The sequence below is a fragment of the Sardina pilchardus genome, chromosome 7 (genome assembly GCF_963854185.1).
Source record: "Sardina pilchardus chromosome 7, fSarPil1.1, whole genome shotgun sequence".
In the NCBI taxonomy this organism is placed as follows: domain Eukaryota; kingdom Metazoa; phylum Chordata; class Actinopteri; order Clupeiformes; family Clupeidae; genus Sardina; species Sardina pilchardus.
The window spans coordinates 28,023,333-28,035,832 of NC_085000.1; the positions used below are offsets into that span (position 1 = coordinate 28,023,333).

Sequence of the window (12,500 nt, forward strand, 5' to 3'; positions counted from 1 at the left end):
GTTTCTCAAATGCTCTATGCTCTATGCCACAGAGTAAAGGAGTGTGTGTGTGTGTGTGTGTGTGTGTGTGTGTGTGTGTGTGTGTGTGTGTGTGCGTGCGTGCGTGTGTGTGTGTGTGTGTGTGTGTGTGAGTGTGTGTGTGTGTGTGTGTGTGTGTGTGTGTGTGTGTGTGTGTGTGTGTGTGTGTGTGTGTGTGTGTGTGTGTGTGTGTGTGTGTGTGTGTGTGTGTGTGTGTGTGTGTGTGTGTGGAAGTGTACTGTACGTATTTGGGACTGGATGTTTGTGTGTTTAGTGTACAGTATGTCTGCATCTGTGTCTGCTGTGCTTCAAAGCCACCTCTCCATCCTTCTCTCCCCAGGTGGTTTGGAGGAATTGGCTGTGGCGCGTCGGCTGCCGAAGGCCTACAGCACCGGCTTTATGGGCTGTGTGAAGGACATGACCGTGGACGGTGTGGAACTGCATCTGGTGGAGGATGCCTTAAATAGTCCCAAAATATTACACTGTACCGCCAAATAGTCAGTCGGTCAGCGCACCACTCCCTCCGAGAAACACGATGATGATAAAAGAAAAGAGGAAAAAAAAATCGCCATGTCTACTGCTGTAATTATTTTCTATTTTTGTATACTTTTCATCGCTTTTTATATTGGGAAAAAATATGTCGTTTTAATTTTTTGATTGTTTATTTTTTTTTCTTTTTGGTTTTGTTTTATTTCTGTTTTTATTTTCTTATCTGCACCTCCATGCGTAACCCCCCTCACCCTGTTAAATGCAAATGTACATGGTGTCACAAGGAAAAAAATAAGTTGTATTATATATGTTTTGTTGTTTTAAAACAAAAAAGCATAACCTTGCTCATTACTTGAACAGTAACAGATGACATTGGTGCTGTGGTCTCTTCTTGATTGCCTTCTCTTAGTGCCATTCGCCTCCATACAGTGCAGTACCTAAACATTCCACTGGGCAGTTTACTTCATTCACCAATACTGCATTCAACAGGCCAACATGAACTGAACAAAAAGTCTTCTATAAGCTTGCTACACAGTTATGCATTCTCTGTAACAAAAAAAAAATCAAATTGTGTGTATGGCAGTGTTCCAAATACCAACGTAGCTGAGACCATTTTAGACAGATTTCTCACAATTTTTTGTTAATTTGTTGCTGTTTTTTTTGTTTTGTCTTGTTTTAGTTTTGTTTTCAAGCATTGAATCCCTCGCTAACACCAAACCTAAATGCAGAAATGCTAATTGTGCGAGAAGAACACATCATGTTAGCAAGCATCAATCACTTTCAATTCCCATTGACGAAATGTAAAACAACGAATGCATCAAATCCTAAAACATAAGACTGTGAATATGGACGAACAATGTTTTAATTTTTTTTCTGTATGGATTGTGCTTCACATGTGTTGTGCATCATAAATTCCGAAAGACAGTAAATCTACTAACAAACCCGTGTTGCATGCAGCTCCTAATGACAGGTTAATTTTGCATCGGTTTCATTGTTTCTGGATCCGTCTGTTCAGGGCGTCATTGGCCGCAGCTGTTGTGTCAGAGGTGAGGACACACCAGTGGGCGTGCTCTGTATTGGAAAAAGGTTCCAACACGTTCCTCTGATTGAAAAAAAAAAAAAAAAAGATTTGATCACCTGAATAAGAAAAAGTATATAAATATATATATAAATATATAAATATTTAACTTTTTTATATTTGTTGTTTGTTATTCTAAAAGTTTTATATTTGTTGGACGTTTAGGAAAAAATGAATAGTCAGAGTTGTAATGGCAACTGGCCATGTGGAGGCACTGTAGCACAGGCTGAGGAAATCACAGAAGAGGCAGAGCGTGTGAGAGAGTGAATCAGACGTCTCCAGGGAGGCTCAAGCGTTGAGATTTCCCCAGAATGTTCAGATGTTACATAAAGTCCTGAAGTGTTGAACAATTCACAGCCGTTTTGTTAGTCTAATTTCAAATGCAAACATTACTTTTAGAAATTGCTCTCAGCTCTCGCTGTGAAAAAAAAGGGATTATGTAACACGTTAGGCCCTTGCATCCTAGGACTGCCGCTGGGAAAACAGCCGTGAAAATAAAGAATATTAATAAGCAAGCATACTACAATAACAAGTGAGAATAATGCATGGGTTTGTATTGTCAAAATGAACTTTTTGTAACATGTCTGTGGACAGATGCAATGCAATTGCTTTTATTGCTGGCCCCGTGGCCCAATTAAAAAATGAACGCATTTTACTTTGAGAATACAACGTATGTTAAAATACTCTGTGATAAAAATCTAACCTATTTGTTCAAGGGTATCACAGTCCGGTGAAACTATCAATTTGTAATTATCCACCCTTGACTTTCCCCACCAGCGAAAGACACCATTTTGTACAGCCTTGCCATTTTCCATGTAAATTTAACAATGTGTAACTGTGGAGGTTTTGTTTTAGTATAATACACTGGAACCAATTCTGACTTGTCTGTTCACTACACATTTATTTTTTGGTGTTCCTATGTCTAAGGGGTAGGGAGGGGATAGGGCGTCAAAAGGACACTTTGTGGGGGTGTTTTTTGTTTGAGTGGTGTTTAGGGGATTTTCAAGGGTTCCACCTCCAAGGGCAAGATCTGGAACCTTCTCACGAGTGTGAAAGTTATATGAGGAACATCCACGCAGCATTGTGAACCATGCACTGAGTCTGTCAGAAACGAAAAAGCAATTTCATTTATTGTCTTTCTTTTGTTTCACTTGTTTGTTTATTCCTTGTTTTTTTCTCTCTCTCTCTCTCTGTGGACACACAAACATTGCTCCTCGAATGGTCCAATCACTGAGCATAAGAAGGGAAATCCTGTGTGCGTGTGCCTGTGTGTGATAGAACGTTGCTCAAAAAAAGGACAATAAGTATGTGGGCTCACGGAAATGACCAGACATATTAACAGTGGACATCCATGGAGGAAAACCTGTCGAAGAATTGCCTTAAATCAGATCACCACTCAACGGTGACCAAATTGTGTTCCATACTGTTCTGTGCTCTCACTTTAGCCAGTATACTAGTCCCATCCCTGTCATGTAAATTAATACATTTTGTTGATAATAATATAATAATAACGCTCATAATTCCAGAGGGCCTGGTTAAAAGCAAAGATATTCTGGCCTCTGCAAATATACTATTTACTGTATAAATATGATTTTCAGTTTCTTATTTATGTCATATGGATTTCCAGACTGGCCTTTGTAAACTACTGTTATTGAGTGAAATATTCCTGAAAGGCAGTGCACAGAATGAGAGGGGCATGACGTTACCATTACTAACTTTATTACTTGTGTCTTGTGTTCCTACCACCATGAAATAAAGTGTAAAAATCAAAACACTGGACTCTGTTACTGCTCTGTGAAATGGTCTTAATCCTGGTGATCAAATTATTAGACCATAACTACTCACCTACACCAAGTCTTCTGAGGAAAAACTGGTGTCTTGAGCCAATGATAGTGTATATATTTCAAGTTGTGCATGGAATTGAATTGCAAAGAAAGGTCAAAGGGGCATCAAGAATAATATTGCAATGCCATGTTCCTCTCTGAGGGGTAAATTGAAATGGCATCAGATATGGAAAGGCAAATGTAGCCTCAAGATGGCGAGAGGAGATTGCAGAGAGAGAATTTCTCATGACAACCAACGCCAAATATCTCGTTTTTCCCCCCCAACTGGGAAGGGAAATAGTGACGAAATGGTCCAATCACCCCTGGAAAAGAGGAGGCCTCTCTATGTCTTTTTTTATGCATCTACCAGTGAAATAAAGGGGCCTTTTAGAGATCCTAACAAGGACACATTTGTCTGACCATGTCAGGGTCTCTGTGTTCCCCATTGTTCCTGCTCACAGGCTTTTATTTGGGACCACAGGACTTTAAAGTCCTCAGGCTACAAGGTCATGGGACCATCTTGGACCTGGTCTCTGCAGGCCAATCAACTTGGGTCTCTCCTTGTCTGAGCCAAAATGTGCATCACTTTGAGCACTTTGAGAGAGGGAATTATCTTATTTAACTTAAAGGAGTCACTATAGCAGCCAAAACACATATATGCTCCATAAGTTTATACAAAGAATATAGCACAAATAAATTCGATATGTTCATATGGTAGAAGCTCAGATGGGGTTATAGCTTAAGAAACATTCCTATTGATGTAGCTTTGCATGCATTTATTCACATTTTACCCAAGTAGCCTGTAAAACAGGGATGTGAATCATGATAGTAATTTTAATCGTTGGTTTTCAAGTTGTATGAACAATGTTCTGTGACACAGACACATACATACTGTATGTCCTTGCAAATACAGAAACCTTTAGAGCACATATTCTATACATGTATGAAATATAGTCAAGCGAAGTGGTACAATGGACAGAACTGGCTGGCTATATAGAATTATTCTGTCCGCTATTTCACTAGCCCGATAAGAACAGTATGAGCTCAAAAAGGGAAAATAATCTATATATATGAAAGCCATTGGTTTCAGACAATTGCATAACGCTGTCCCCTGCAGATTAACCTCTCTGGAGGCTAATGACGTCAACTCAGCCATGGAGGCGCTGCACTGCCTCTGGCAGCCACTGCCCACAGTCACCACCTGGAAATTGCTTTTGTTTAGTGACAGGGTGAGAGAGAGAGAGAGAGAGAGAGAGAGAGAGAGAGAGAGAGAGAGAAGAAGAAGACTCTGTATGAGCCTATATTTGTGTGTGTGTGTGTGTGTGTGTGTGTGTGTGTGTGTGTGTGTGTGTGTGTGTGTGTGTGTGTGCGTGCGTGCATGCGTGCGTGCATACGTGCATGCACGCGTGTGTGTGTGTGTGTGTGTGTGTGTGATGATGATTATTTCACAGACAGTTTTGTTCTGTTAGTACTGTTATGCCTCCTACACAGTGTACCCAATTCCCTAGGCATAGCTGCAGTGTACTGCTGCATACGTTTACACTTATTATAATACCACAAATAATGTAGCAGGGGTTATGAGAGGTCATCAGAGTAACAGATGCAGCTATAACTGTTCTATAGGTCTTGTGAAATAACCAGGAGTTGCACACAAAATTCCATGTGTTATAGCTGTCTGTGAGATAGGGAAGGATCAAAAATAACATCGTATGACATTGTTTCATCCACCTGCAAGCATCAATCGAAGTATTTAAGCTTTTGATGTCATGAATGAGATTTGTTTCGTCCACTAGGTCAAGCTGAGGTCATGAGATTATTCTTAAAGTTACATTGTCTCTTGTTTGAACGTCATCCTATGATGGCTCTTGCATAATTGATAGTCCATGCACATGGAACTGGGATCTATTACTACTAGAAAAAACACTGCCACCGTTGAAGCTATCATTTGAAAAAAAAAAAAAAAACACACACACAAAGTTTGCACGATTACAAAGCAACTTTACAAGTCTCCATCTTTTTGTAGGCTAAGCTCCCAGCTCATCTAGGCTAAATAAAAAAAAAAAATCTACCTCAAAACCTCAACTGACATGAAAGCTTCATTAAATGTTCAGTCTAACACTCTATGTGAAATCTCTTGCACCATCACCTTGTCTTCTTGCACTGTTTTTGTCTATTTGTTTATGTATTTGGGTAGGCTATTTCTTTATTGGCAAATTTGACCATGAACCCATATTACCATATTTAACTGCATTGTGTGTGTGTGTGTGTGTGTGTGTGTGTGTGTGTGTGTGTGTGTGTGTGTGTGTGTGTCTGTGTGTCTGTGCGTGCGTGCGTGTGTGCGTGTGTGCGTGTGTGCGTGTGTTTGTGTGTGTGTGTGTGTGTGTGTGTGTCTGTGTACGTGTGTGCCTGCGTGCGTGCGCGTGAGTGTGAATAATACTCAAGATATCAAGTTAAACGTCCTTGGTTCTTATCTGTGTTTAAGCCGACTTTAGGTTACTGGCAATGACGTTTAGGGTATCTAATAGGACATGTTTTCAGGTTGGACCTGCTTTTCCCAACAAAGTTAGCCAAACAGGCTACACTAAAACAGTGGCAATGTCACTCGTAAAACTGGAGTACTTTCTGTGAATTGGACTATGGAGGCGGAGTATCCGGCGTTGATAGGTTCTCAGAGTTGAACGTTCCCTGACAAACGCCCTCCCCGGCACTCACGCTCACTTGCACCGACACGGCGGTCGGACGCTCCGTGAAGGCGCACTTTGTCTGACTTTGCCCTCTCGTTCGCGGAACTCTGACAGCTCTTTAAAACTGCGATGACGTCTCGCAGGTAAGGTGAAGGCATAACGGTTACTCCGGATCAGGGCATAGGCTCTTTCTTTTAACTGTATGAAGTCTTCCCATGTAATCCCAGGATATGCACCTCACTGGGGGTTGGACTTGTGGCTTCGCGTAAAAGAATAATGTAGGCTACAGTTTCAGACCCGGTCTCCCCCTCTTTCAGTGTGCAGGCTTACTGTCGTTATTGTTTTGAAACATATGCAAATATGTTTCGAGCCACTCTGTTGGCGACATTATTGGTGTAACAACATTAACGGTTGTATTTAAGGTAGTTTTGAGTATGGCTACAGTGTATACGTGTAGCATTAGCTTACCGACCTTATCTAAACCCTCATATAGCCTAGTTACATTGCGTCTGGTCTGGTGCGCTTCTTTTGAACAGTTATGTCAAACAACCGTGACATTAACAGTAGTGTTGCTCCATAGGAGTATTAATATTATTCGATGAACTCCGCGAACAGCTATGATTGACTGGAGTTCTCGGAGACCATATCCTATAACTGAACTCGATTTCAGGGCATAGGGAGGACAAACTCGTTGTCAACTCTGGTGTCAGATGTGGCTAACCCTAAGCTAGACCTGTACAAACAATTCTACACAATATCAAAACTACAGTTTTCTGAGTATCAAATCATGCAGTTTGCAGTGTTGGAAGAATGAATTATTGCAGGAAAAGCCTGTTTGAATTTACCAAATTGCATTACACTATGTAGTAGCCTAGGCTTCTACCCTTTACTGCAGGACTGCAATATTTTGGACACGAAAATAGTATTGTACTGCATTGTAGGTAGGCCTACTTCAGAAAAAGTTGTGCCCCATAACTGCCAATTACCCCAATTATTTTGTATAAGGGTACTAATGTTGTGATTGCTGAGGGCAAGGTAGGCATCTCATCCTAACTGTATATTTGGCAAAGCCATCTTTGTTTTTTTCTTTTTTCTTTCCCCCCAAAAAAGAGAATACATTAAATAGTTTTCATCTGCAATTTGCGATGTGTCAGAGAGTGCAGAATATTAGAGAAGGGTAGAGTAGGCTAGTGTAATGTTATTGTGTGGTTCAGTACCAGTTTTTGGGAGGGTACTGGTAGTTAATACAAAACTTGGGACAACTTTATTGTTATGGTACACCATTTATTATGCCATTGGGAGAAAAAAAGTCTGTAGAAGTCGATTACCAAACTCCTCCTTTTCTGTCCATTAACAGTAGTTTGCGTGGCATTCGGTGATCCATTTGTACATCTCTTAGCAAGATGGAGACAACCGGAAGAAGAATTTCAGTGGTGCACTGATTGAACAAACAGTCTTTCTGTAAACGCACAAATTGAGCCTCATCATGACAATGTCATAACAATTTACTTTGAGGTAGCGAGCTTGCCTTCAAGGCTATCTCTATATGCTATTTTGTTGTAAATGTAGTACAGTCTTACTCAAAGTTACTCCAAATACCATTGTTTTGGTCCACAACAAAAGTTTACTCGTTTTCATCCAAATATAGACCCGAGGTTGTTCTTAGACCAGAGTTGTCCTTTAACCCTGGAATTGGTAATAGGTCACAATGCCAAAGTTTCTATGGGCTGGGATGGGCCCTGCCAGACAACGGTTTGACATCTCTGGGGAGAACATGTATGTGGACAAACCTCATCAATATTCAAGTAGTGTTTATGGCTATAGTGTTGGGAAGGAAGTTGCAATAAATGAAAGGAAATAATCCTCTGTGTCAGGCACTGCATTCACTACTAATCACAGTTATTAAGCTGAAATCCAACCAGGCAGAGTTTGAGTTGTCTGATGATTTGAGTGTGCCTTTGGCAGGAATAAAATGGAATACGGGCTTGAGCCATTGTATTGTGTCCTGGCACTCTGAGCAAGAAGGACACAGTGGCGACCGAGTACCATCTGGGGCTTAATCAGTCGTGTATGTCCAGTGGGGAATGCCAGAATTATCGCAGCAAATCAGCACGTCCATTAGGTTCTTTGGGAAGGTCCTCTGATTTCCTACAGCTTGGCTTTGATGCCTCTGACTCTGAGAACAATCATGAGGAGCTATGAACTTTGTGGCCTCAGAGACTCCAGGGACATGCACCTAAAAGTCCTGACTTGCTGGTGCTGTACTCTCTTGAACCGTTGTCATACCATACACCTTTTTCTCTTTTATTCTTGTAGCATAAATCCATAGCATAGCTGATGGGGGGTAGGACATGAGGGTTAGCCTTCATGCAAACATGCTTCCAGTTTTTATTGTTTACTGTTCTAAAGACTAAATCTGGAAATACGGCTGAATATAATTAGCACCAAATGCTTTCATGGAGAAATTATACCACAATATATACTAAGGGACTAATTAGCTTTAGCTTCTACTATCTTAGCCGTTTGTTGCTGTTCTTTCCAGCATGCCTACAGGCAAAACCACATTAAAGGCACCCAACATCCTAACAAATGGCTGGTTGACAGCAGCACACCCATAGCTAAAAACTGTCAAAAGTTAATTTAGGTGTGATTTAAAAAGTCATAAATAAATAAATAAATAATAAAATAATAATACCCTATAGTCACATCACACTTCATTGCATTCTGTCAGGAGAAAGTATTTGTTTCTGTCATGACAAATACATTAGTGTCTCATTTGACATGTCCCATGACCCTAGAGTTGTTTCAGAGTTGAAACAGGTCAGATTATCAGTGCATATTTAGGTCTATATTGTCTGTTAATTACGTCCCTCCCTACCGTCTGTCATGCGGTTATACTGCTGGTAATTCTACGTTTTGGGCTCTTTCTCTTCTCATTCCCGCCTGCTTTCTTATTCTCTTTGCTTAAGGTCATTGTTTGTGTCCTTGTTTTCAGTTTTAATGTCACAGATACAAGAAAGTTTGGTATGTTGTTGAAGGATAAAGTCCTGAAGGTGCTGTCTCAGCAGAAAGAGAGTTTATTGTGTATACAGTACTGTCCATAACCCACATGGGCTGCATGCGTGTGTGTGTGTGTGTGTGTGTGTGTGTGTGTGTGTGTGTGTGTGTGTGCGCGTGCGTGCGTTTGCGTGTGTATGTGTGTGTGGTTTAGGGACAGGAAATGGAAAATGCTGTGTGTACTGTATGTTACGTGTTTCACCTTGAAAGGCTTTAAGAGGTTCACACATTTCCTTTCAAAAACGATGATTGTCATGGATACATACGCCTCTCAATCTCTTACATTACAGACAGATAATTTAGCCCGATGATTTCACAACACACCCAATTAGACGTTCCCTGTTTCACAAGAGAGAAAAAAAAGGCCATGTAATCACTTTGCCGTGAAACTGCTAAACTCTCCATGCTGCTCCTCTGTGTCCTGCTCTTCTGTGGCATGGGAATCAGCTCTCTTGTCTAAAACGTGTTTATTTGCAGAACATTGGTTAATGTATCACTCGCCCGCCTACCCACCCACCCACCAGTCACCCGAAAGCCGTCACGATAGCGGCGCGAGCTTAGCGGGGGTCTCTGAACATGTATCCTTGCTGGATGGCACTCACGTGGCTGTGGGCATGTTTGACTCACCGGCTTGACGCTCCACTCACACATACACACAACACGTGAGTCACGACTTCACCAGGGGGTGTGGGGGGGGGGGGGGGGGGGGTAATGGCGGGGCCACTATGCGGAGTGTGATGAACGAGTGTGCGGGGGAGGCCCGCTTCCAGGCTTTGTCAGCCCAAGTGTCATGGCTTCCGTCAGGCACACACAGCCACGCACCCCCGGTTCCTGTTTCCTAACATTTATGAAGTTGCATTGAAAGTCCTTCGTGAATCATCAGGTGTGAGCAGCCTCAATTGGGGTACTGGGTCGAGCCTGAATGTGCTGCCAATACAGGGGTGGAAAAAAGTGAAAAACACCATGAAAACAGACTTGAGCATTGTGAAAGAGATTATTCACAGTCAAGCTATATGTGTGTGTGTGTGTGTGTGTGTGTGTGTGTGTGTGTGTGTGTGTGTGTGTGTGTGTGTATATGTACTGTATGTAAGCTGAACAGGTGAAGATGACAGATAAGCTCTAGGCAAAAAAAAATAACTGTAGGTTGAGCTGACTGTTTGTCGGAACAGTTACTGCCTACACAAATATGTTGTTTTCACGTAGATTTCTTGAAACACACTGTCTGTTTGTCTTTTGTTTTTGTTTTTTGTTCAAAGCTCTCCGATTCTCAGCGAGGCAGCTGTGTAAGTGTCCTGTCTCAGTCAGTTCCCATTCACATCAGTGTGATGCGTGTGCTCATCGTGCTTGGTCATCATTTGCATTCGTTACGTGACTGCTCTCTTAAAGGAGTGTTGGATTAATGCCCATATGTGTTGTTAGTGTGTCAGTATTTCTATTGTCGTTTTTGTATCACTTCAACTTCAAAAAGCACAGTTTCTGTTTCGTTCAACCATAACCACCACCCTCTCCGATTTTGAAATTCCTGATGCAAACACCTGATTTCCAGTATGTTCTTTGGGATCCCTCCCCTGAAATCTGGGAACACTGAGTCATTGTGTCTGGACTGGTTGGCCATCAGGAAAAGAGTTGCCAGAGTGTCGAAAGGAGATAGCCTTCCCCTGTGTTTCCAGGAATACATGACATAAGAGTTTGTTTTGTTTCGTTTGGGTTTTCTTTTTTTTCTTTTTTTTTAAATGGATAGAATCTCTCCACTGAGGCCTGAAACTGTCTCTTATCAAAATTGCACAGGACTGAAGACACTGTCAAGAATTGACATTAATTGACATTGACCTGATATTTACAGTAATGCATGTTGTGTTCCAATAGCTATAAGCCAGAATGACATTCGGTCATTTTGGATAACTTTTTGGTATTTCTAATTTCCTGACATTTGAAACTACAACAGAAGTTATCCTGAAATCCTAAATCTTAACATATACACACACGCGCACACACATACACACACACGCACACACACATATACGTCTTGCCTCTTCTCTTATCCCCTATTACAGTAGCTTGAGGCGGCTACGGTCGAGCACTCTGGGACAAAAGAGCAGAGCCGGGAGCGGAGGACAGAAAAGGCCACATGTTCATCACCACTAAGCACAGTCATCAACTTCACCAGTCCCACAGAGGGACTTGCCCACACAATAGGCCATCACAAGAAAGGCTTGCTGCTGTGCCCTGAGCGCTTTCGGCCTGTCCATTTCCTAGAAATGGAAGGAACACGCAGGAAGTTGTTGGATGTCTGCGCTGAATTCCCCTCTTTGTGTAGACTGGGGGGAGAACATATTTGACGGCACTCCAAAAAGAGGCTTGGTTCTGATAGCGCTGACTGGGTGTGTAAAAGGCACTCTGGGTCAGTATCAGCTGTTGAGCGCTCCAATGTGATTCATGGACGTTAGATTTCATTTCACTTGTCCTTGGACTTTCCATTGAGGACAGTACAAAAATGGCAACATATCTTCCCCTGGCGAGAGAGAGGAGAAGGCGTGTAATGTCCAGACAAGATATGAATACCCTACTACACCTTATAAGTACAAGAAGCTCTATGTGGTGCCGACGCCATACCCCGCTTGCACCTGAGTGTGTGTGTGTGTGTGTGTGTGTGTGGCTCTACAGTGTGGCGTACAGTAAGTTGTCTGTGTTTGTCACTCCCTTTTCAAATGCATGGACAGCACAATCACTGCCAGACTCAGACACATACTGTACTGTACAGCTGGGTCTTCCCCTCCCCTCTTTCTGCACATATTGCCCTTCCAGTGTGCAATGGGCAACCAGACGCCACAATGCGCCAGGCGCTAGAATCCAAAGGGGACGCTGGCTGGCTGGCTGGCTGGCTGGCCGTTGGGCATCGGCTGGGTGGATACGCGGCTAGCATGATCAGCGGTTCTAAAAATACCCCCGGCGGTGCCCAAAATCCACACACACTGGGCTCTCTGCGCCCGATATAGCCCCTGGGGGGCTTTGAAGCGGAGTAGGGGGGCGCTAAGTATATCACCTTTTTTTCGTCCGCGCGGCCGCCTGTGCCTTTAAATAGCCAGCGGTATTGAACTTGAGACATTATGTAAGAGGATGGAGGCGCTGTGTCGCGGGGCACGTGGGGCCCTGTGTTAAAGGCCCCAACCCACCACCACCACCACCACCCCCTCCACCCCTACCCTCTCCACCCGCCCGCCTGCCTCCTGTCAGAACAGCTCGGCCACTCTTCGGCCCCGCTGATCCAGACGTGACGAGGCTCAGCTGCAGCGGCTGCACCTCGCCGTGCCGCACAGCACAGCACAGCACAGCACAGCACAGCACAGCACA

General features: G+C 42.8%; 2 protein-coding genes across 2 annotated transcripts in view; both read left to right on the forward strand.

Moving 5' to 3' along the window:
* Nucleotides 1-3,357, forward strand: part of agrn (agrin) — a 211,312-nt gene extending 207,955 nt beyond the window's left edge. The window contains exon 40 of the mRNA XM_062542039.1: nucleotides 359-3,357. Within this exon, the coding sequence (XP_062398023.1) occupies nucleotides 359-516 (158 nt within the window). The 3' untranslated portion in view covers nucleotides 517-3,357. The remainder of the gene's footprint in view (nucleotides 1-358) is intronic.
* Nucleotides 3,358-6,109: 2,752 nt separating this feature from the next.
* ptpn11b (protein tyrosine phosphatase non-receptor type 11b) overlaps nucleotides 6,110-12,500 on the forward strand; it is a 36,041-nt gene continuing 29,650 nt past the window's right edge. Inside the window, exon 1 of the mRNA XM_062541634.1 lies at nucleotides 6,110-6,235. Coding sequence (XP_062397618.1) covers nucleotides 6,222-6,235 — 14 coding nt within the window. The 5' untranslated portion in view covers nucleotides 6,110-6,221. The remainder of the gene's footprint in view (nucleotides 6,236-12,500) is intronic.